Source organism: Abrus precatorius, unplaced genomic scaffold, assembly GCF_003935025.1.
Source record: "Abrus precatorius isolate BTA unplaced genomic scaffold, Abrus_2018 Scaffold7, whole genome shotgun sequence".
NCBI lineage: Eukaryota > Viridiplantae > Streptophyta > Magnoliopsida > Fabales > Fabaceae > Abrus > Abrus precatorius.
Window position 1 is genome coordinate 21,882,793 of NW_020874417.1, and position 20,057 is coordinate 21,902,849.

Consider the following 20,057-nt stretch of genomic DNA (forward strand, 5'->3'; position numbering starts at 1 on the left):
AGGAGAAAGATGGAGAAGAGAATGAGGGAGAGAAGTGATAAATTTATAAAGAGCTGAGGGAAAGCAAAATATCCAAGTGGCCATGATGAATGGAGTTACTTGGAAAATTTTGATTGGTTCATAAATCTTATAGTCTCAAATGAGCCACAAGGTTGATTATGAGCCATTGGATCAAGGTATGGTAGATGGCTTCCCCACCGTTGGATCTACGACAAATAATATTATTTTATTCTGATAATTTAAATTACTGAAACTATACTGGTTTCTCTCCTAAGAGGAAATTCTACTATAAATTTTTAATTCTAGTCTACCTAATCAAAATAGATTTGAATTCTAATAAATATTCAATTAATTTCTTATTAACCTTATTCATGTAAATTAATCGAGAAAATCAATTAATAGCATAAAATAGACACTTAAAATTTTGGACGTTACACTATCTATATGGAGCTAGATTCGAAGTGGTCACCGATCACAAGAGCTTGAAGTATCTTTTCATTCAGAAGGAGCTTAACATGAGGCAAAGACGATGGATGGAGTATCTTAAGGATTTTGAGTTTGAACTACACTATCAACCAGGAAAAGCTAATGTGGTAGTTGATGCACTAAGTAGAAAATCTTTGCATGTCGCTACATTGATGATTAAGGAGTTAAAGTTGATCAAGGAGTTCAGAGATTTAAACTTGGCAATGGAAGTGAAGCCTAACAGCATCAAACTAGGAATTTTGAAGATCACCAGTGAATTTATGGATCAAATCAAAGAAGCTCAACAAGAAGACCAAGTTCTCTAAGAGATTAGAGAGAAAATGACTCAGAGCAATGAAATTCATTTCAAGGAAGGAATTGATGGAATATTAAGATTTAAAGATAGGATTTTCATTCCTAAGGATGTAGATCTTAAAACTCTAATTTTGGAGGAATGAAGAAGGATATAGCTAAGTATGTCACTTCATGCTTGAGTTATCAAAAGATTAAAGCAGAAAATCAAATACCTTTTGGAGGACTGAAACCTTTGAGTATTCCTGAGTGGAAATGGGATAGCATTGTAATGGATTTTGTGACAGGGTTACCCAAGACGCCTATTGGGCATGATTCTATTTGAGTAATAGTGGATAGATTGGCGAAATCTGCTCACTTTTTACCTATAAGCATTAAGAGTTCTTTGGAGAAGTTGACCCAGTTGTATGTGAAAGAAGTGGTGAGACTTCATGGTATATCTAGCACTATCATTTCTGATAGGGACCCTAGGTTCACATCTAAGTTTTGGGAAAGTCTGCATAAAGCGTTAGGAACCCAACTCAGACTCAGTTCAGCTTATCATTAACAGAGAGATGGACAATCTGAGAGAACGATAAGAACTTTAGAAGATATGCTTAGAGCTTGTGTTTAGGAAGATAAAGGAGCATGGGATAAGTTTTTGCCATTGGCTGAATTTACTTACAACAACAGTTGTCATTCAAGCATCGAGATGACACCTTTTGAAGCATTGTATGGAAGAAGATGTCAGACACTGTTGTGTTGGTTTGAGACTGGCAACAATCTACTTGTGGGACTAGATATGACACAACAAATGATGGATCAGATCAAAACAATCCAAAAAAGTTGAAAGTTTCTCAAGATCGACAGAGAAACTATACTAACAGAAGGAGTAAATCACTTGAATTTCAAGTTAGAGATTATGTTTTCTTGAAAGTTACCCTATTAACTAGAATTGGTAGAGCCATTCGATCACTAAAGCTTACTCCCTAATTTATTAGCCCATACCAAATTTTGAAAAGACTTGGCGCAATTGCTTACCAAATAGCTTTACCACCTTTTCTTTCAAGACTTCACAATGTCTTTCATGTTTCATAACTTAGAAACTATGTTCATGATCCTTCACACATCATTGAACCTGATACGATACAATTGAATGAGAACCTTACTTATGAATCACCACCTATGAGATTGGTAGATAGGAAAGTTAAGAAGCTAAGAGGAAAAGAGATACCCTTAGTGAAAATAAGTTGGAATTCAAATGCGAATGAAGATGTCACGTGGGAACTCAAGAAGACTATGCAGGAAGCATATCCCCAATTGTTTACTTGACTGAGGTAAAATTTTGAGGACGAAATTTCTTTTTAGAGGGGAAGAATTGTAACATTATGATTTTTACTCCATCTATGAACAATTTTATTTGTTTAAAAGTAATTAATGTATTTTACAAAATTTCAAGATTTTGGTTAAAGAAGTTTTAAGATAAAAGTATTTATTTTTATTTCGTTAAAATAATTCATTTTAAATACATGTTTGATTTACTTTTGAAAGATGAAATTTTCTAATACTTTGAACTATTTACATATCCCTTAACTATATTTGATTTCCAAATTTCTCACACACTAATAAAGGTGGTGTAGTGGTGGATAGGCTAGTGTTACCCTAGACTTGGAGGATGTAACACCTTATGTTTAATTTCAATAAATCATAATTTTGCAAATTCGGAATAAAATAAATTTCATTTCAAATAAGGTTCTCAACCTTTGGTTTCATCAAATATTTTAAAATAAGGAAAGGGCTTACAATTTCTATCAAGTCACTACTACAGGACGCATTCAAATACATTAGTTTCAAATTAAAATCCTAGTCCTATAGCAGTTTCATCTGCCCCTTTCACTGAGTCTGGTGTTGATCGTCTTGATTACCTGAAAAATGAATGTAAGGTGAGTACTCTACACTACCAAAACATACAATTAAGCATAGAGTCTCACCTCCAACACATTTCCAATACATTAAACACATATAAGCACATGCAGCATTATCACATTCATAAGCACAATTCATGAACCCATGCATACTCACACCAGCCACACTCACATTGACACTGTGATCATAGATTTACACCATGAATGGTCGCCGGTTACCCCTGCCTCACGGATACCACGTGGGCAGTCACGGGTTGCTCAGCAAAGGTAATGGTCAGAGTTCTAGTCAGGAAAAGAGTGTGTGGCCCGTGGTGCACTCGTTCCACAGTCGGTGTCACCAATACTCCCTCTTCTCCAAGGTATTTCTATCGTCTTCATCTCCCACACTGCAGTATATCGTTGAACCATTCACAGCATATTACAACGGCGTTACACGCCCCAATCACACACATTTCAGTATATGACACATAGCTCACATTTAACAGTACACTGTACTAGGCCCATATTTGTTCAACTTTACGACACTAGGCCCACATCACATATCTCAGCAATTTCCTACCCTCTACTCAGCCACATCACAATATCACACATAATATCAACAAATCACACATAAAGGAGTAGGTAGAGTCCCCCCTTACCTTGGATTGAAGACCCACGCCCGAACTCAACCACAGAAATGCTCCCTACACGGCTTTCGGCCTCCAAGTGTTCCCCACACAAATCCGAGCTCCAATCTCGCTCCCAAACGGCTTTGGAGGCAATTAATCGGTGGAATAGGGCTTTAGGAATGAGAAGATCAAAGAAATTTTGAAGGGAGAGGGAGAAATTACTCTCCCAAACCCGCCCCCTTTAAATCCTTTTCTGGTCACGCCCTCTCCCTACAGCGAAAAAACTAGAGGAAATTGCACTCTAGTTTCTGTAGAATCTCGCTACAGCGATACTGCACCCAGAAATGCACCCCAAATTGTCTCTTTGTCGCTACAACGAGATGTCTCTCGCTACAGCGAGAAGGTGACAATTCTGGTCCTTCCTCCCAGGGCCCTCTCGCTACAGTGAGAATCCTCTCGCTGCAGCATGAACAGCCTAGTATATCGCCCTGTACTTAGGCACTTATCCCATTTCAGTCCAACCAGTCATACATACACATATCCATGTAATTAATACACATAAAACATCATTTTCAAATAAATCAGCACACATATAAATATATATATATAAGAACAATAATAATTAATATTACCAAAATTTGGGGCATTACAGAGGACCTAGGTTCAAGTCTTATTCAGAGCTGAATTTTGGTCTAGCAAGGTTTTTCTTTCAAATTTTAAATAGTGTGAAGAGTCCATGATGCCCCTGCATGTGTAACATCTTAAATTTAATTTCTCAATTAAATAAATTTTGCAATAAGGGAAATAATAGGATTTTCATTCAAACGGTTTCCAATACATAGTTCATTAAAGTATTTCAAAATAGGATGGATTACAAATTTGAATCAATCATTGATAAAGATTCCTCTAAGTTTAATTGAATGAATGATTAGTTTACAATTGCATTAAGGATATAATTAAACGTTCAATACAGTAAAAGTCTTAAAATCCAAATCCACAATCAATTTACAATGTCAAAATCGGATCTATTAATCCTTAACAAAAAGAAATTAGAACATGTTCTTAAAAGAATAAGAGAAAGAAAGAGTAGAAGAAGAGGAGTTGTAGAATTTCTTCATGACTCTAATCCCTAGCTTGATTCCTCAAGGTCCAAAGCTCGGAAGTAACTCCCAATCTCCCTCTTTAACTCTTAAAGTATAGAAATAAAAAAAAATGAGAAAAATTAAGAAAAGATCCCAAATCAAAACAATTAACAGCTATTTATAATTTTTTCCACCTCTTTCCATGTTAACACTTTAATCAGTAAGAGTTGTAACGTGGAAGGCCTTCTAGAATCTTTTAAGGCTGAAGTAGGAACTGCAAACGTCCAAAGTTGACACTTAAAAGTAGTTTCCAAGAGGACTTTTTCAGGTGAAATTGAGGTTAAAGGACAAGTAGGTGTTCAATCAATTAGGGAAACAATGTGGTTACTTCCAAAGAGAAAAGATGCAATTCAAGTAGATGAAAATCAAAACTTAGATTGAGATTACATTCTCTTTCTCATTCATCCAAATTTGCACAGGATTTTCAGAACTTTATGCAGCATTTGAAGAACTATCATTGCATCAATTATGCAGAGAATTTCTTTTTCAATTCTTTTCTGTTTTTCACACTTATTATTTCTTCTTTTCAACACTTTGCTTTTCATTTTTCTTTTCAAATAACTCATAGCTTTGCTGCTACCCACCCCAAACTTAGAACTTTTCTTGTCCTCAAGCAATACAAAACAAGATGCCACCCCAAACTTAGTTTTAAAAATTCATCTTTGATTAAACTCAAACTGCCTTTTTGGGTAGAATAAATAGTATAGCAATAGGAATTAAATTGTGTACTCACATAAGGACGCATGCAAAGTGTGTATTGGGAGATTAGTGACCAGCTTGCATGAGTATGGGGAGAGGTTCAAGAAATTGTGTGCAAGTTGTCCACACCATCAAATTAATGACCAGCTTCTCATTCAACATTTTTACGAAGGACTTATGTCAATGGATAGAAGCATGGTTAATGCTGCCTCTAGAGGAGCTTTGGTGGATAAAACCCCTACTGTAGCTCGTGAATTAATTGCAAACATGGCTACAAGTGCTCAATAGTTTAGTACCCGATCCATTAATTGCAAATATGGCTACAAATGCTCAACAGTTTAGTACCCGATCCATAGTGTCAACAAGAGGAGTGAATGAAGTGCAAACCTCTGATACAAACCAGCAGAGGATGGAGAATAGAATAGATGAGTTGACAACTTTGGTGAGGCAATTAGCACTCAGCCAGCGGCCTCAGTAACTAGCAGCAAACGTTTGTGGAATTTGCTGTATACCAGTACATCAAACAGAACAATGTCCACAACTGCAAGAAAATACTGCAATTGTTGTAGGAATTTTTCCTAGGAGGCCTTACCAACAACAACAGAACCAGCAGAGGACATATGATCCACTCTCAATATATATAATCCTGGCTGGAGAGACCACCCGAATTTGAGGTATGGCAATAATTCTAACCAGTTTAAGTATAATGCTGCAGGACCAAACATGAGACAACAGTACCCACAAGCTAAACCAGATCAACCACAAAGAACAGAAGCCAACATCCAGGATCTGTAAACACAGATTGGTCAGTTAGCAACAACAGTAAACGAGCTGAAGTCTCAAGGTTCTGACAGTCTTCCCTCCCAATCCGTGAGCAATCCCAAGCATGTGAGTTCCATCACTTTAAGAAGTGGCAAGCAACTGGAAGTTCCTGATGCTGCAGAGAGAAATAACAAACCAGATTCTACAGACCAACCAAAAAAATTCAATTCTACAGAAATGAAAAAAGATACTGCAGAACCAACCAACTGCAGTAGCGGCAAGCAACCTAAACAAGTTATTCCACTGCCTTTTCCCAACAGAGTGACATAACACAAGAAGTGGGCCGAAGCTGAATTGGACAAGGAGATTATGGACACATTTAAAAAAGTGGAAGTCAACATTCCACTTCTAGAAGCCATCAAACAGATTCCAAAGTATGCCAAGTTTCTCAAGGATTTGTGTACTCACAAAAGGAGGCTGAAGGGAAATAAAAAGGTGAGCATGGGCAGAAATGTTTCTGCCATCATCCAGCCAAGCATTCCTCCTAAATGCAAGGATTCAGGGACTTTCACCATTCCATGCGTCATAGGAAATAAGAAGATCAGTCAAGCTATGTTGGATCTAGGAGCTTCCATAAATGTCATGCCAAAATCCATTTACCAGGCATTATGCACTGGTGAGCTCAAACCAACGGGAGTGGTCATCCAACTTGCCAACCAAAGCACAACACATCCAGAGGGAGTTTTAGACGATGTGTTGGTAAGAGATTTCTATGTGCTAGATATAGAGGATGATTTGCATGCTAATCAACCAACATTGATCTTAGGTAGGCCATTTTTGAAAACTGCTAAGACTAAGATTGATGTGTATTCTGGTACATTATCCATGGAATTTAGAGATAGTAAAGTGCATTTTAATCTGTTTGAGGCCATGAGATACCCACCGGAAGAGCATTCTATTTTTCATATAGACATCATTGATTCATTGGTTGATAATGTGCATGAACATCTGTTAGACGATTTTCCAGAAATAATAGGTTTTAAAGATGAGTTTCAATGTTCTGATTGTGATGGAATTCATGAGAATTGTGTTGTTTGTGCTGAGATTGATGCGTGCTTACATGATTCAAATTCTAGAGAATGTTATGTTACTGAACATACTGTTTCTGCTTCTGAATTTTCTGTTCCTACTGTTGCTATTCCTAAAAATTCTGCTGTTTCTATTTTTGTTGTGTCTGTTTTTGAAAATTCAATTTTTGCTTTTCCATTTTTAATTCTGAAATTCTAGATTCTGTTTTTGATACTGATTTAGCTCCCATAGGATATGATGATGCTGTTGTGCAGAATTTTTCACAGATTATAGGTGCTAAAATCAAACCATCGGAAGCAACTCTAAGATTAGCACCTTCTATCCTAGAGCCACCCACCTTGGAACTGAAGCCTGATGTATGATTATCATAATGAGTATTGGGATGAACAATTGATTAAAAATTTTGTAGAAAACACAGAAATTGGAATTTGAAATTTCTGAGATAAGCAGTTTACAAATTGATTTTTAAAGAATGGAGGACAAGCAAAAATTCAAGTTTGGGGTAGTGATGAATCCATATTTTTACTAATATTTTAGCATAGTTCTAACCTATTTGATAAGGAAAATATATGAGAAAAGAAAAACTCAGAAAAATAGAATGATTGAAAGTTTTATTTCAATTTGTAGTTATTTTAGCATTGGTGAGATTTCTGCTTAGAAATTAAGAATTTAATCTTGTTTTGGTAAGAATAATCTGAGCAAGGTTCATGGAAATGGAAGATCAATGGAAAGGAAGAAGAGTAGTAATTCTGGGCTCAAAACACAAGAATTCTGGAATACAAGCTGGGCGTGATCACTATTGTGAAAGTGATCGTTCTAGAGCTTAAAAAAAGAAGGAAGTTTGGGCGTGGTTACTCTTACCAGCAAAAGTGAGAGTTCCAAAGAGTTTCTTAGAAGAACATTTGTGCGTTAACACTCTTGCTGGCGAGAGTGAGTGTTCCAGAGAACCTCAATCTCAGCAAACCTCTGTGTGACCACTCTCGCTAGCGAAAGTGAGTGTTCCAGAGAGACTAAATTTTAGCAAGCTCTGCGTAACCACTTTTACCAGTGAAAGTGGATGTTCCAGAGAGACCTTAACTTGGGAAGTTGCGCGTGGCCACTTCTACTCATGAAAGTGAATGCGCGTAACCACTCAACCTTCTGCATTGCAACTCTTATCATTAGAAGTGATAGTTCTAGTCTTCTAGAATCACATAAGCTTCTGCGTGGCCACTCTTGTGAAGTAAAGTGACAATGCCCAGAGTCGGGAATTCTTATAAATACTAGAGCAAGCTCAGATCTCGTGGTCTTTTGTTCATTTTCCATTTTTTTCTGTTAGATTCTCATTGAGAGAAAGTGAGAGAGAGGATTGGGGTTGAACCTCGAAGCTCCAAGAAGAGCAATTGGATTGGAGCTTGTGAAGATGGCTTCTTTAAGTTTCTTTTCTTCTTCTCCTTCTTTCTCTTTCTCTGTTACAATGTCTGCTTAATTCTTCATAGTTAGGAGTTTATGGACCTTGAATTGATGTATTGATTCGTTTCTTGTTTCTGAAATTTGAGTTCTTAGATTAATTGAGTTGTTAATTCTGCTGTCATTGCAATCTTTGAATGAGAATTCGTATGATTAATCAAAGAGGAACATTTGCCAATGGAAGTTGGATTTGCTTCTCTGATCTGAATTAGCAACCAGAATTAGGGAATTCTTAGGGATAAGGGAACCTAATCCTGCAATCCTACGATTCTAATTGTTAATGCAACTTGAAATTGAATTTCACCTAAGGGATTAGGAATGTTTAGTTTATTGTTAGGGTCAATGAGTTAAGGGATTAACCTTTGACTAGTTGTATGTGAAACTGATTGTCAATTAACCAATTGCTTGAATGTTCAGAGGTTTAATTGAATTAATATTGATATTCTTGTGAAATAAATTCCTAAGTATCCTTCAATTGTATCTCATCTCAACACAACTTTTATACTCTATTTTACTGCAAGTATAATTCTTTGTATTGTTCTAGTTTATTACTTTTATATGTTACAACCTTTCCAAATTTGTATGACTAAACTAGTTTTTGACCTAAGAAGTGGTAATTGATTTCCTAATTCCCTGTGGAGACTGTAACATCCTATGCTTTGTGTCATGCCTGTAGTATATTAATGAGAAAAATCTGTAGTACTTTGTGAGCAGAAAGAAACTGTGTATGTACAGTAACCCCTAATGTCAATAGTGACATAACGCTGATGTCATCGGTGACATCATCGCTTACATCATCGCTGACCTCACGCTGACATCATCGCTTATGTCATTGGTGATCTCACGCTGACATCATCGCTTACATCATCAGTGACATCATGCTGATGTCATCGCTTGCATCATGCTGACATCATCGCTTACATCACGTTGACGCTGACATCATCGCTTACATCATGCTGACATCATTGCTTACATCACGATTGACGCTGACATCATCGCTTGCATCATGCTGACATCATCGCTTACATCACAGTGACGCTGACATCTTCAAAAAAAATTTCTATAAATAGGGGGCTTCACATGAAATTTTCATTCCCACCCAAGGTTCTCGAAGGTTCTAAGGTCATAGCTCGCCATTCTGTCCTATACTAAACCTCCTAAACTTAGATTTCTCTTCAGATCTGTGATTCTACGTCCGTTCTAAAGGATTTCAAGTAAGTTTCTCTAAGTTTGAAGTTACATTTACCGTTTGTTTCTCTTCTTCTTCTTTTTCTTATAGATGTTCATGATGTTCTTAGGAAAACCTCTGTTCTAGAGTTAAATCTTCGGTTAAATCCTTGTAAAAGCTCTATTTTGAGGTAAGGGAAGGCTCTACTTTATCATTTTGTTATGCTTATTAATCGTATTCCCATAGATCTTGTCATGTATGTGATTATATGTGGAATAATCCTTATTTTATGAAAAATAATCGGTGAAAAGTGAGAATAATTGATTGTTTATGTGATTTTATGCTGAGTACATGGTGAAATTGTGATATTATGGGCATGATAAGGTATATTGAGGATGGTTGATAGGATTTTATGATTTTGTGATATGAAATATACGAAGAGATGGATGTTTCATGTTTGAATATATTGTGTTTTATGTAAAAATGATGTGTATTGTGAATATGCCATGGTTTGATGTATATGATGAAAAGTATGTGGAAATATAATGAAAAATATGTGTAAACATAATAAATGGCATATGTGAACATGTGAATATACTCGAAAGAGTATGACATGGAAAAAGATATGATGTAAATAGTTACAGAGATACACTGGGGAGTGGAAGATGGAGACGATATGGGATATCTTGGGGAAATGCAGGGTGGTGAGTGACATTCGAGATTATGCACGAAATATTGTGTTCGAATGCACCACATGGCCACACACTCATTTCTCGACTTGACTCCTGACCATTACCTTTGCTAAGGGGCCGTCTATTGCATGCGTTGTATCTGTATTGCATTGGGCCATCCGGCGACTATTTACATGGATGTGTAAGACCTCGGGATAGAGGCATCGGATAACTGTGGCCACAGGGCGCGGTAAGCGCAGATAAAAGTAAAAGAAATTGTGAATCTGTAATACACATTGAGATGAGAATATGCTTTATATGACCCTGTGATATGTAATGCCATGATGTTTTCTTTAATCGTGATAAGATGTGTTTTGTGAAGAATGTATGTGTTATGTATGAGTGGTAGGGTAGAGACTCACCCTTACACAACATTTTTCAGGAAACCAGGACGAATAGTACCAGGCTCACAGTGCATGGATGGATGAGAACTGCTATAGGACTTAGTTATTTTGAGTTATGTAATGAATATTTTCAGTTCTATAGTATTCTTTTGAAACAGTTGTAAAACTACTCTTCTTTTTATTGCTGATGAAAATTCTAGAATCTTTGTTTTTCTAAAGTACTTATAAATTAATAAAATTTTAATCTATGAACTTTATATCATTTCCATGTCTGTTCTATTTAGAGAGTTTTTGAAAGAAAAAAAAAATTTACTCTACTAATTAACTTTTTATGAAAATTTATTATATATTGAGAAAAGAAATATAAGGCGTTACAATTTTGGTATCAGAGCAGTTCATCCAGACCAGACTGGGGTATGGGACTAACATGTCTGTGTTGTGTAATAGATATACTAGAATATGAAATGATTATTTGCTAATATGACTTGTTAGATGTGAATTACGTGAACTAGATCTATCTATGATAGATTAATAAGTGATTTGAGTTTATTGCATGATTGGAGCTATGGCTGGTAGAGGTAGACCTGCTGGTGCTACAAATAAACTCCTGGAGCGCATGACCCAAGTCTTAGAGACTTTGGCACATAACCAGGAGGCTGAACCAGCCGAGTATAGAGGACTTTCTTCTTTTACTAGGCATAACCCTCCAAAATTTGAGGGAAAGTTTGATCCTGAGGGAGCTCAGAGGTGGATAACAGACATGGAGAAAATTTTCCATGCCATGGGATGTAGAGATGAGCATAAAGTAACTTATGCTACTTATATGCTGAGTGGAGAAGCTGAGAATTGGTGGAGATTTGCTAGTCAAACTCTACTGCAAGAAGATGGTTATATTCCTTGGGAGACATTCAAGGCAACCTTCTTGGGAAATTATTTTCCTAGAGATTTAAAGAAACAGAAGGCTAGAGAGTTCCTTGAGTTGAAACAAGGAAACATGTCTGTAGGTGGATATGCTGCTAAATTTCATGAATTGATGAAATACTGGCCTCACTATCAACATAATGATGGAGAGGAAGATCTATGTGCTCAATTTGAACATGGGCTTAGGCCAGATATTCGAGCTACCGTTAGTGTATTCCAGCTGACAGAATTACCCACTTTAGTGAGTAAATGCAGAATATTTGAAGCCAATACTAAGGGTAAGACAGTAGATACCAGAATCGGTGGTCCTGTGAGGCAAGACTGAAGGCCTCCAAGATTTTCTAGAGGACCTTACTCTAGTCCAAATTAGTCTCAAGTGAAGGGGACTGTATCTCAAGAAGATAGTAGTGGTGGTTCAGGTTCTTTCAGAAGGCCACTAAAATGTTTCAAGTGTGGTGGACCTCATATTAAAAAGAATTGTCCTCAACTTCCACCAACATGTGACATTTGTGGGAAAATGGGACACTCTGCTAGTGTCTGTTGGTCTGCTCCACAAAAGAGCGGGAGCATGAGTGTGGAACAAAGACCTAAATCTAGAGCAAGCACTGGAACAAAGCCAAATGTGAAAGGCAAAGTTTTTGCTATGAGTGGAGCCGAGGCTTCAAAATCAGAGGAGCTTATTAGAGGTAAATGTATCATAAAAGACCGACTTATAGATGTGTTGTTTGATTCTGGTGCTACTCATTCCTTTATTTCTGTGGATTGTATGAGATGTCTAGAATTACCTGTATCTGAATTGTCTTGTGATGTTATTGTATCTACTCCTACGGGTAAACCCGTAGCAACTTCTTCTGTATGTCTAGGTTGTCCTGTGATGGTACATGGTAGGAGTTTTAGTATAGATTTGATTTGTTTACCTCTTTCCCAACTTGATGTAATTTTGGGAATGGATTGGTTGTCATCTAACCATGTTCTATTGGATTGTAAAGAGAAAGTCTTGATTTTTGGCACTAAAGTATCAGAAAGTGCTAAACTCTTAGGTCCAGATCCATTGGAAAATGTAATGAGTGCTAAGGCTTTCATGGTTCTATTTTCAATTGAGACTGAAAAGGAAATGAAGCCTGAGTATATCCCAGTGGTTAGAGATTTTTTAGAAGTTTTCCCTGATGATGTAACTAAATTGCCACCGGAAAGAGAGATTGAGTTTACTATTGATCTCATTCCGGGAGTAAATCCTATTTCTGTTGCACCATATAGGATGTCACCAGTGGAGTTGGCTGAGGTAAATTTTGTTTGCAATCTAACACTAGCAAGTGCACTAGGATTGCAGCAAGTGATGAGTAAATTTAAGATCAGAATATCGTCTCCACAGGGAATTTAGGTTTCAAGTACCACTTCACAGAATTATAACCATTTGAGCCATACGAATTTTTGAAGGAGATTTGTAACATATAACAGCAATAAACCAAAGCAATTAAAGCAAAGAACTTGCAGAGAAATAGAGTATAAGATTTGTGATGAAATGAAATAGCAATGAAGGATAGTTAGGAATTTACTTCACAAGAATATCAATATCAATCCAATTAAATCCTCTGAACATTCAAGCAATTGAATAATTGACAATCAGTTTCACATATATCTAGCCAAAGGTTAATTCCTTAACTCATTGACCCTAACAATCCACTAAACCTCCCTAATCCCTTAGGTGAGATTCAATTTCAGGTTGCATTAAGAATTAGAACTATAAGATTGCAGAATTAGGTCTCCTTATCCCTAAGAAATCCCTAAACTCTGGTTGCCAATTCAGATCGGAGCAAACAATCCAATTCCCATTGGTAAAGATTCCTCTTGATTAATCAAATGAATTTCCATTCAGAGATTGCATGAAAAGCAGAATTAACAACTCAATTAATCCAAGAACTTAAAGTTCAGAAGATAAAGTCGAATCAATACATCAATTCGAGTTCCATAAACCCCTAACTATGGGAAATTAAGCACACATTGCAACAAAAACAGAGAAAGAAGAAGAAGAAGATGAAGAAGAATGCAGAACAGCCATGGCCACGAGCTCCAATCCGATCCCTCTTCTTGGAGCTTCAAGCTTCGACCCCAATCTTCTCTCCACTCTCTCTCAACGAGACTCTAACTAACAAAACAGAAAATGAGCAAAAAGATCCCAGTTTCGCGCTTCAATCAGGTATTTATAAAAACCCAGTTCTGCGCGTTGTCACTTTTCTTCACAAGAGTAACCACGCAGAAGCTTTATGTAGTGTGCGTGTTCACTTTCAAGAGCAAGAGTAACCACGCGCAACTTGCAGAGTTGAAGGCTTCTCTGGAACATTCACTTTTGTTCATAATAGTGGCAACGCAGGAGGTCAAGGGCAGCGCGTGACCACTTTCGTGAGTAATAGTAACCACGCGCAAGCTGTCCTGATACAAGTGCCTCTGGAACGCTCACTTTCGTTGGCGAAAGTGACAACGCGCAGCTCATCAGGAATGAAGTCTCTCTGGAACGTTCACTTTCGTTGGCGAAAGTGATAACGCACACTGGCAACGCTCACTTTCACTAACAATAGTGATCACGCCCAGGCTGCAACCCATAATTCTTGTATTTTGGAGTCCAGCATTGCCATTCTTCCTCTTCCTTCCCATTGATTCTCCATTTCCATGACTTTTGCTCAGCTTATTCCTTCAAAACAAGATAAATTCCTTAAGAACTAAGTATAAATTCTACAAATGCGAAAATAACTACAAATTGAATTAAAACTTTCAATCATTCTCTTTTTCTGAGTTTTTCTGCTTTCTTCATATATTTTTCTTATTAAATGAGCTAGAATTATGCTAAAATATCAGTAAAAATATGGATTCATCACCACCCCAAACTTGAATTTTTGCTTGTCCTCAAGCAAATCAAACTAAACCAAGGGTAAGTTCCTCTATTTTCAAATTCAGTTCATAAACTGCTTATTTCAAATTTTTCTAATTTCTAATTCTATGTTTTCTGCAAAATTTTCAATCAGGTTGTTTATCCAAATGCTCATCATGATATTTCTACTGCATAATCATCATTGAGTAAAAATTGCTACCTAAGTTCATATATTTCATCAAAATTCATGTGAGTACAATTAATCAACATGATCACAGCTTACTTGGAAGTGTTTCTCTCATCACTCAACAGTGTTTAGGTGCTGTTTTCACTCTAAATCATCAATTTCACTGCACTCTACCATATGCTTGCCCAATTTCTCCATCTCCTCTGCTTAGTACAATTAATCACATATCTAGAGGACTTTTTCAGGTTATAACAAGGCTAAGGTTTAAGGTAGGTATCAAAGAAAATGGAAAACAATACATGCAGTTTCAAAAGATCAGAGGCATTTTGAGTGATTTGTTTTAAAACTAGCCTGGATCTACATTATTCCTCCTTAATTCTCTCACTTATGTAGCAAACAGAATTTTTCTTGCAGCAGAATTTTCATCTCTTTTCTTCTTTTCTTACTTTCAGTCACTATCTTCTTTTCTGCAGCACTTTGCTGCACTTCTTTTCTTTTGAACTCACATTTTTGTTCTTTTCACAGCTTTGCTTCATATATTTTTCATTTTACTGCAGCACTTTTCTTCTTTCTTTCTGGTTTGTTGAACTCCAACTTAGATAGCATGCTATTTCCCTATTTCACACCCCAAACTTAGAACATTGCTTGTCCTCAAGCAATTAAAATCTGGATGCCACCCCAAACTTAGTTTTAAAACTCATTCTTGATTAAACTCATTATGCCTTTGATCTTTTGAATGGTAAAAATTGGTTTTTCAGGCAAGGCTTTATAATGAGGTAATTTCAAGAAAAGGGATATTAAGCTCAAAAGGGTGAACTAAGACATTCAATCATAAAGGGAGGCTTTTAGGCTGACTAGGTATAATCAAACATGGCCTCTATCATGTGGGTGAAAACTGTAGCATGCATATTCAATTAAGAACAAGGGCAAGTTCTAGAGAATACAGCCAAATATGATTAATCACACAAGAAAAGAATTAGACAGCTCAAATCTCACTAGGTATTTATAAGTGATCATGTGGATTAATGAAAACACAATACACTTTTCAGAAATTTATGCACCTAGTGGCAACTGCCTCATTTTTGAAAATACAAGTGTGATCTCATTTTGAGAATAGGAAAAACAACTAAAAAAAAAATTCACACAGAATTCACAAAATTGTCACTCATCTTGCAGTTAATTTGCAGAAAACAGCTCATAACCTAGACTATTATCAGTAAATCTTCAGTGTATTGTGTAGCTAACACATGAATCAAGAGGTAAGGAATAACCCCCCTTTCATGGCAGCTTGTGCAGGTGTCATCAGCCAATGTGTGTGAGTGTTGTGTGAGTGTGACATTTTCTGCACAAAACACCAAAAATTTCGTTAATTAGCAAGTGAAAAAGGGATTGAATTCTGCATAATTAATGTGTGTTCAAAACATAATTGTTCAGTATTAGCATGAAACCAAAATATACCAAGTGTGCAAATTACAAACCCAAATTCTAAAATGAAACCAAAAAGTTTGAAACTTAATTACAAAACCATCAAGAGAAAATTCGAATTAATAGAAAAGAAAACAAAAAATCCTAAACTAGTCATCTTGAGCATCCTCCTCATCAGAAATTTCATCTTCATCTTCTTCCTCATCCTCCTCATCTTCTTCTTCCTCCACCACTTCTTCAGTTGGCTGTGGAAAATGAGTCTTGTATATTGGCAAGTCTTTAAAAACTGATGAGCGTAGACATTGAGCATTCTCAGCCAAGTCTGGTGTGTGATAAAGTTCATCTTTGGTCATTCCCATCTTCTGACCAAGATTCATCAACACACATTCCACTAGCATGGTTCCTGCCTTCAAACTGTTGTGGAGCTCTGTTTGTCGTTCAGCCAATTGATTTTTCCTTTCAACCAAGAGATGTAGGATGTCCTTCATCTTCATTGGTTTCTCCTTTCTGAACTGAGTAGGGATAGGTGCAGCTGAAGTGCAGGAGGTGGTGGCATAGATTTCCTTTACCATTGAGACAGAGATAGGGGGAGCAGATCTGATTTTCTCTTGGTAGTCTCCAACTTCAACCCCTGCATCCTCACAAAGTAAAGTGATTAATGAGGGAAAGGCTAGTGAATCTCTTTTTGTTTTCAGAATATTTAAGATACATTCACTAATTACTTCCCCTGCATCAATGTACATATCATTAACAATAGCAAACAATAATTCAGCCCTCTTTACTGCCAGGGTTGAACTATGCTTGACTGGCATGAAAGAATTCAATAGAAAGGTACTCCAGACTTTAGCAAATGGTAGTAGGTTCTTGGTGGTGATGCACTTGGGTTTCTGGGCGAGGTTCAGCTGCCAAGTTGTGCCTGGCCTTCCAATTCTGTGCAGGATTTCAATATAATCCTTGTCTTGACTATTCTTAAAGTCAGTGAAGTCCATCTGCCCAGGTTGTCTTTCAGTGTAAATTTCCAGCACTCGATTGATGTTGGCAGCAGTGAAATCCACCCTCATACCCTTGACCATTGTGTGAAATTTGGGAATTTGGTCTCCCTTGAACCGCATTGCATTTGCATAAAACTCCTGTGTAATTTCTCTCCAACCTTTGTCAGCCAAAGAGCAGAAGTTGTCCCATCCCCTTTTCTGAATTTCTTCTGAGTACTCAGGGTAGTTACCTTCAGCAATTTCAAAGGCTCTATCTGGGACAATCTTCCTCCTCAGAATATTTGCCTTGAAATAATTTTCGTGAGCTATACTCCTGAACCTTGGATCATGATCAGTATAGGTAGAGGTAGAAGGAGCATTTCTTCTGGTCGGCTGAGGTGGTGAAGAGGTTGCAGGTGTGGTTACACTTGGCTGAGGAGGGTCAGCAATTTCAATGGGTGAGGAAGGTGAGACACCATCAGTTCTTGCTCTTTTAGTGGTTGAATAATTCCTGGCTGTTCTAGCTTGCAGATTCCTGATAGATCTCCTTCTTGGAGTGTTGCTGGCATATCCAGCTTTGGTCTTCTTAGAAGGTCCAACTGGTGTATTCAAAGAAGTTCTGACCATTTTGAAGTGACTACAAAAACAAGCAAGTAATTTGACAGTTTAAAATTCATGACACAGAATTGTGACAGTATACATCTCTTTACTAGATAAATTCAATCAATCCATGTGTATAATTCCAACTTGCAGTATGTATCTATTTACAATCAGTTGCTGTCATGAGAATGTAATCATATCAATACACAAGCACTATTGCAAATTACTAAGCAATCACAGTCAAAATTGGTTAAACCTTTAAATTTGTAGTTTAGAGTGCACACTCTCAAAGCACATCAGGTTAACACAGAGATGCTATTATAGGTCATCAGCATATATTTTTTTTTTTTTACATGCTCTCTTAACTTTTCAGATACACCAGAACTTAGGTACAAAATTAATCAAACCATATTCAGGGGATTTTAAACTGGCCTTCATAATTTGTAAACTCAACGTTCACAATTTCACCAAGAATGCAGAAAAAGAATCACAATTTTCAACCAAATTTCAACTACTAATGATTCCTAAAAGAAATTTTCTTCTGACAGTGAAATTCATCCAGAATATTGCCTATTATTTCTTTGAATCACATACAATTAGGACAGTGCACTCATTCATTATCATCAAAGACTAAAGATCAGCTTAATGCAGGACTTATCAATATGGTATCTGTACAATCATGCAGTGCAATAGACAGCAGTAACTCATTCCATACAACTCAGTTCAGACATCAACATTCAAATATTGCATGCAAGGAGTATTTTCGTTGATGGCAACTGGAGTATTTCTATTTCTTTCAAAGTCATTTTCAGATTTTTTCCGCATAATGCAGATGTGCATATGTTAACAGAGGAGATTGAATGACTTTGAAACCCTATTCACAGTATTTAAAGTTACTTATATCAATTACGCTCAAGATATTTCCCCATTTGCCATTTTTGACATTTTTCCAGAGTTGCAGCAAAGAAAAACCCTAAATACAATTTCAGAGAATGCAAAGAGCGTACCTGGAGCTTCAAAAATGTGAATGACAATGAAAAAGAGGGAGAAATTGCTTGCTGGTTGCTTCACGAAAGATTGAAAGTCAGAGAAATTCAGAGGGAAATGGGATTTAGGTTTAAATGGATGTGAGCGTGGTTCCTTTATATGGAATTTGGGGTCACACGTGTGCACGTGCCCACTTTTTAAGTGAGAAGTGAACGTTCCCTTTTAAAAAAAATTCTGCGTTGTCACTCTTGTCGAACAGAGTGAATGTTCCAGAGAACTTGAAAATTTTGAATGCAATGCGCGTTATCACTATTGCTGGGCAAAGTGATAACGCGCAAGCTTATTGCTTGAGCGTAGGTACTTTTATCAGTAAAAGGAGTAACGCGCTATGAAATATTCTATACTTACCTGCGCGTGATCACTCTTGACAAGGAAAGGAAGTGATCCAGAGAGTGTGTTTTTCTCATCTGCCTCTGCGTTATCACTCTCATCAGCGAGAGTGATTGTTCCAGAGAGCTGTGTTTCCCAGTCAGTTTCTGCGTTATCACTCTCATCAACGAGAGTGATTGTTCCAGAGGGGACATCTCAGAATTCCATCTCTGCTTGATTGCTTTCCTGCAAAAGAGTGATTCCTTTCATCAATCCAAGTTCTCTAAACTTTAATTGGCTCACTTAACAAATCATAATCATTCCAATACACACTCACCATATAAAATACCTATTTCTCTCATCATGTTCACCTTTAATTACATATGCAACATTCATCCAAGGCTGAATTCTCTAGAATTTCTGCTTAACATATTCACAATGCAATTCTGACTTTTCCATAACACATTATAGCATGAAGTCCAATTATATTTATCAGATTCACTACAAATGACCGATTTAACATGCTTCAAAAATTACCTTTTGTATCAAATTTACAGAATATGAGTATGATGCAGAACTTTGTATTTTTTCAAAGAATTTGCAGAATTTGATAACTATTATTCAGACTGTACAAGAACTTTAAGCATTCTAATTAATTCCAATCTGCATTCTTGTTTCAGCCACCAGATTTATTCCAAACATCAAATTCAGCAAGGTAACCAAGATGAAAAGTGCAGACTTTGATTTCTTATGAACCCTGTTAATTCAAAATTAATGCAGAAAAGTTAATTTGGGTTAGAAATGTGAGTTGCCTCTCACAAAGCGCTTCTTTAATGTCACTAGCTTGACATTAGTTGTTCCTCACTCAAGAGGAACCAATTTCAAGCATACTTGGACTTTCTCAATCTGACCTCCATGATAGATTTTTAATCTTTGTCCATTCACCTTGAACTCTCTCCTATCCTTTGGATCTGCTATTAGTACAGCACCATATGGAAATACTTTTTTCACCACAAAAGGTCCAGACCACTTAGATTTTAATTTCCCTGAAAACAATC

At 36.7% G+C, this 20,057-nt stretch overlaps 2 protein-coding genes across 2 annotated transcripts; both read left to right on the plus strand.

The window, feature by feature from the left end:
- The first annotated feature begins 11,238 nt into the window (after window positions 1-11,238).
- On the plus strand, window positions 11,239-11,919 carry LOC113871617. Its single transcript, XM_027508713.1, has one exon. The coding sequence runs from the start codon at window positions 11,239-11,241 to the stop codon at window positions 11,917-11,919; it is 681 nt and encodes a 226-aa protein (XP_027364514.1).
- A 192-nt stretch (window positions 11,920-12,111) lies between these two features.
- Window positions 12,112-14,656, plus strand: LOC113871618. The gene is made up of 3 exons (XM_027508714.1): window positions 12,112-12,478; window positions 12,584-12,876; window positions 14,615-14,656. The coding sequence occupies exons 1-3, from the start codon at window positions 12,112-12,114 to the stop codon at window positions 14,654-14,656; spliced, it is 702 nt and encodes a 233-aa protein (XP_027364515.1).
- The last annotated feature ends 5,401 nt before the right edge of the window (window positions 14,657-20,057 follow it).

What these genes read in the sequence shown, in the direction of transcription:
- LOC113871617 (XM_027508713.1), top strand. Translation starts at nt 11,239, where the DNA reads ATGGCTGGTAGAGGTAGACCTGCTGGTGCTACAAATAAACTCCTGGAG.
- LOC113871618 (XM_027508714.1), top strand. Translation starts at nt 12,112, where the DNA reads ATGGGACACTCTGCTAGTGTCTGTTGGTCTGCTCCACAAAAGAGCGGG. An exon ending in TTGTCCTGTGATGGTACATG is followed by an intron (nt 12,479 to 12,583) that starts GTAGGAGTTTTA and finishes TGGATTGTAAAG; the next exon opens with AGAAAGTCTTGATTTTTGGC. An exon ending in CACCAGTGGAGTTGGCTGAG is followed by an intron (nt 12,877 to 14,614) that starts GTAAATTTTGTT and finishes ATTTTCAATCAG; the next exon opens with GTTGTTTATCCAAATGCTCA.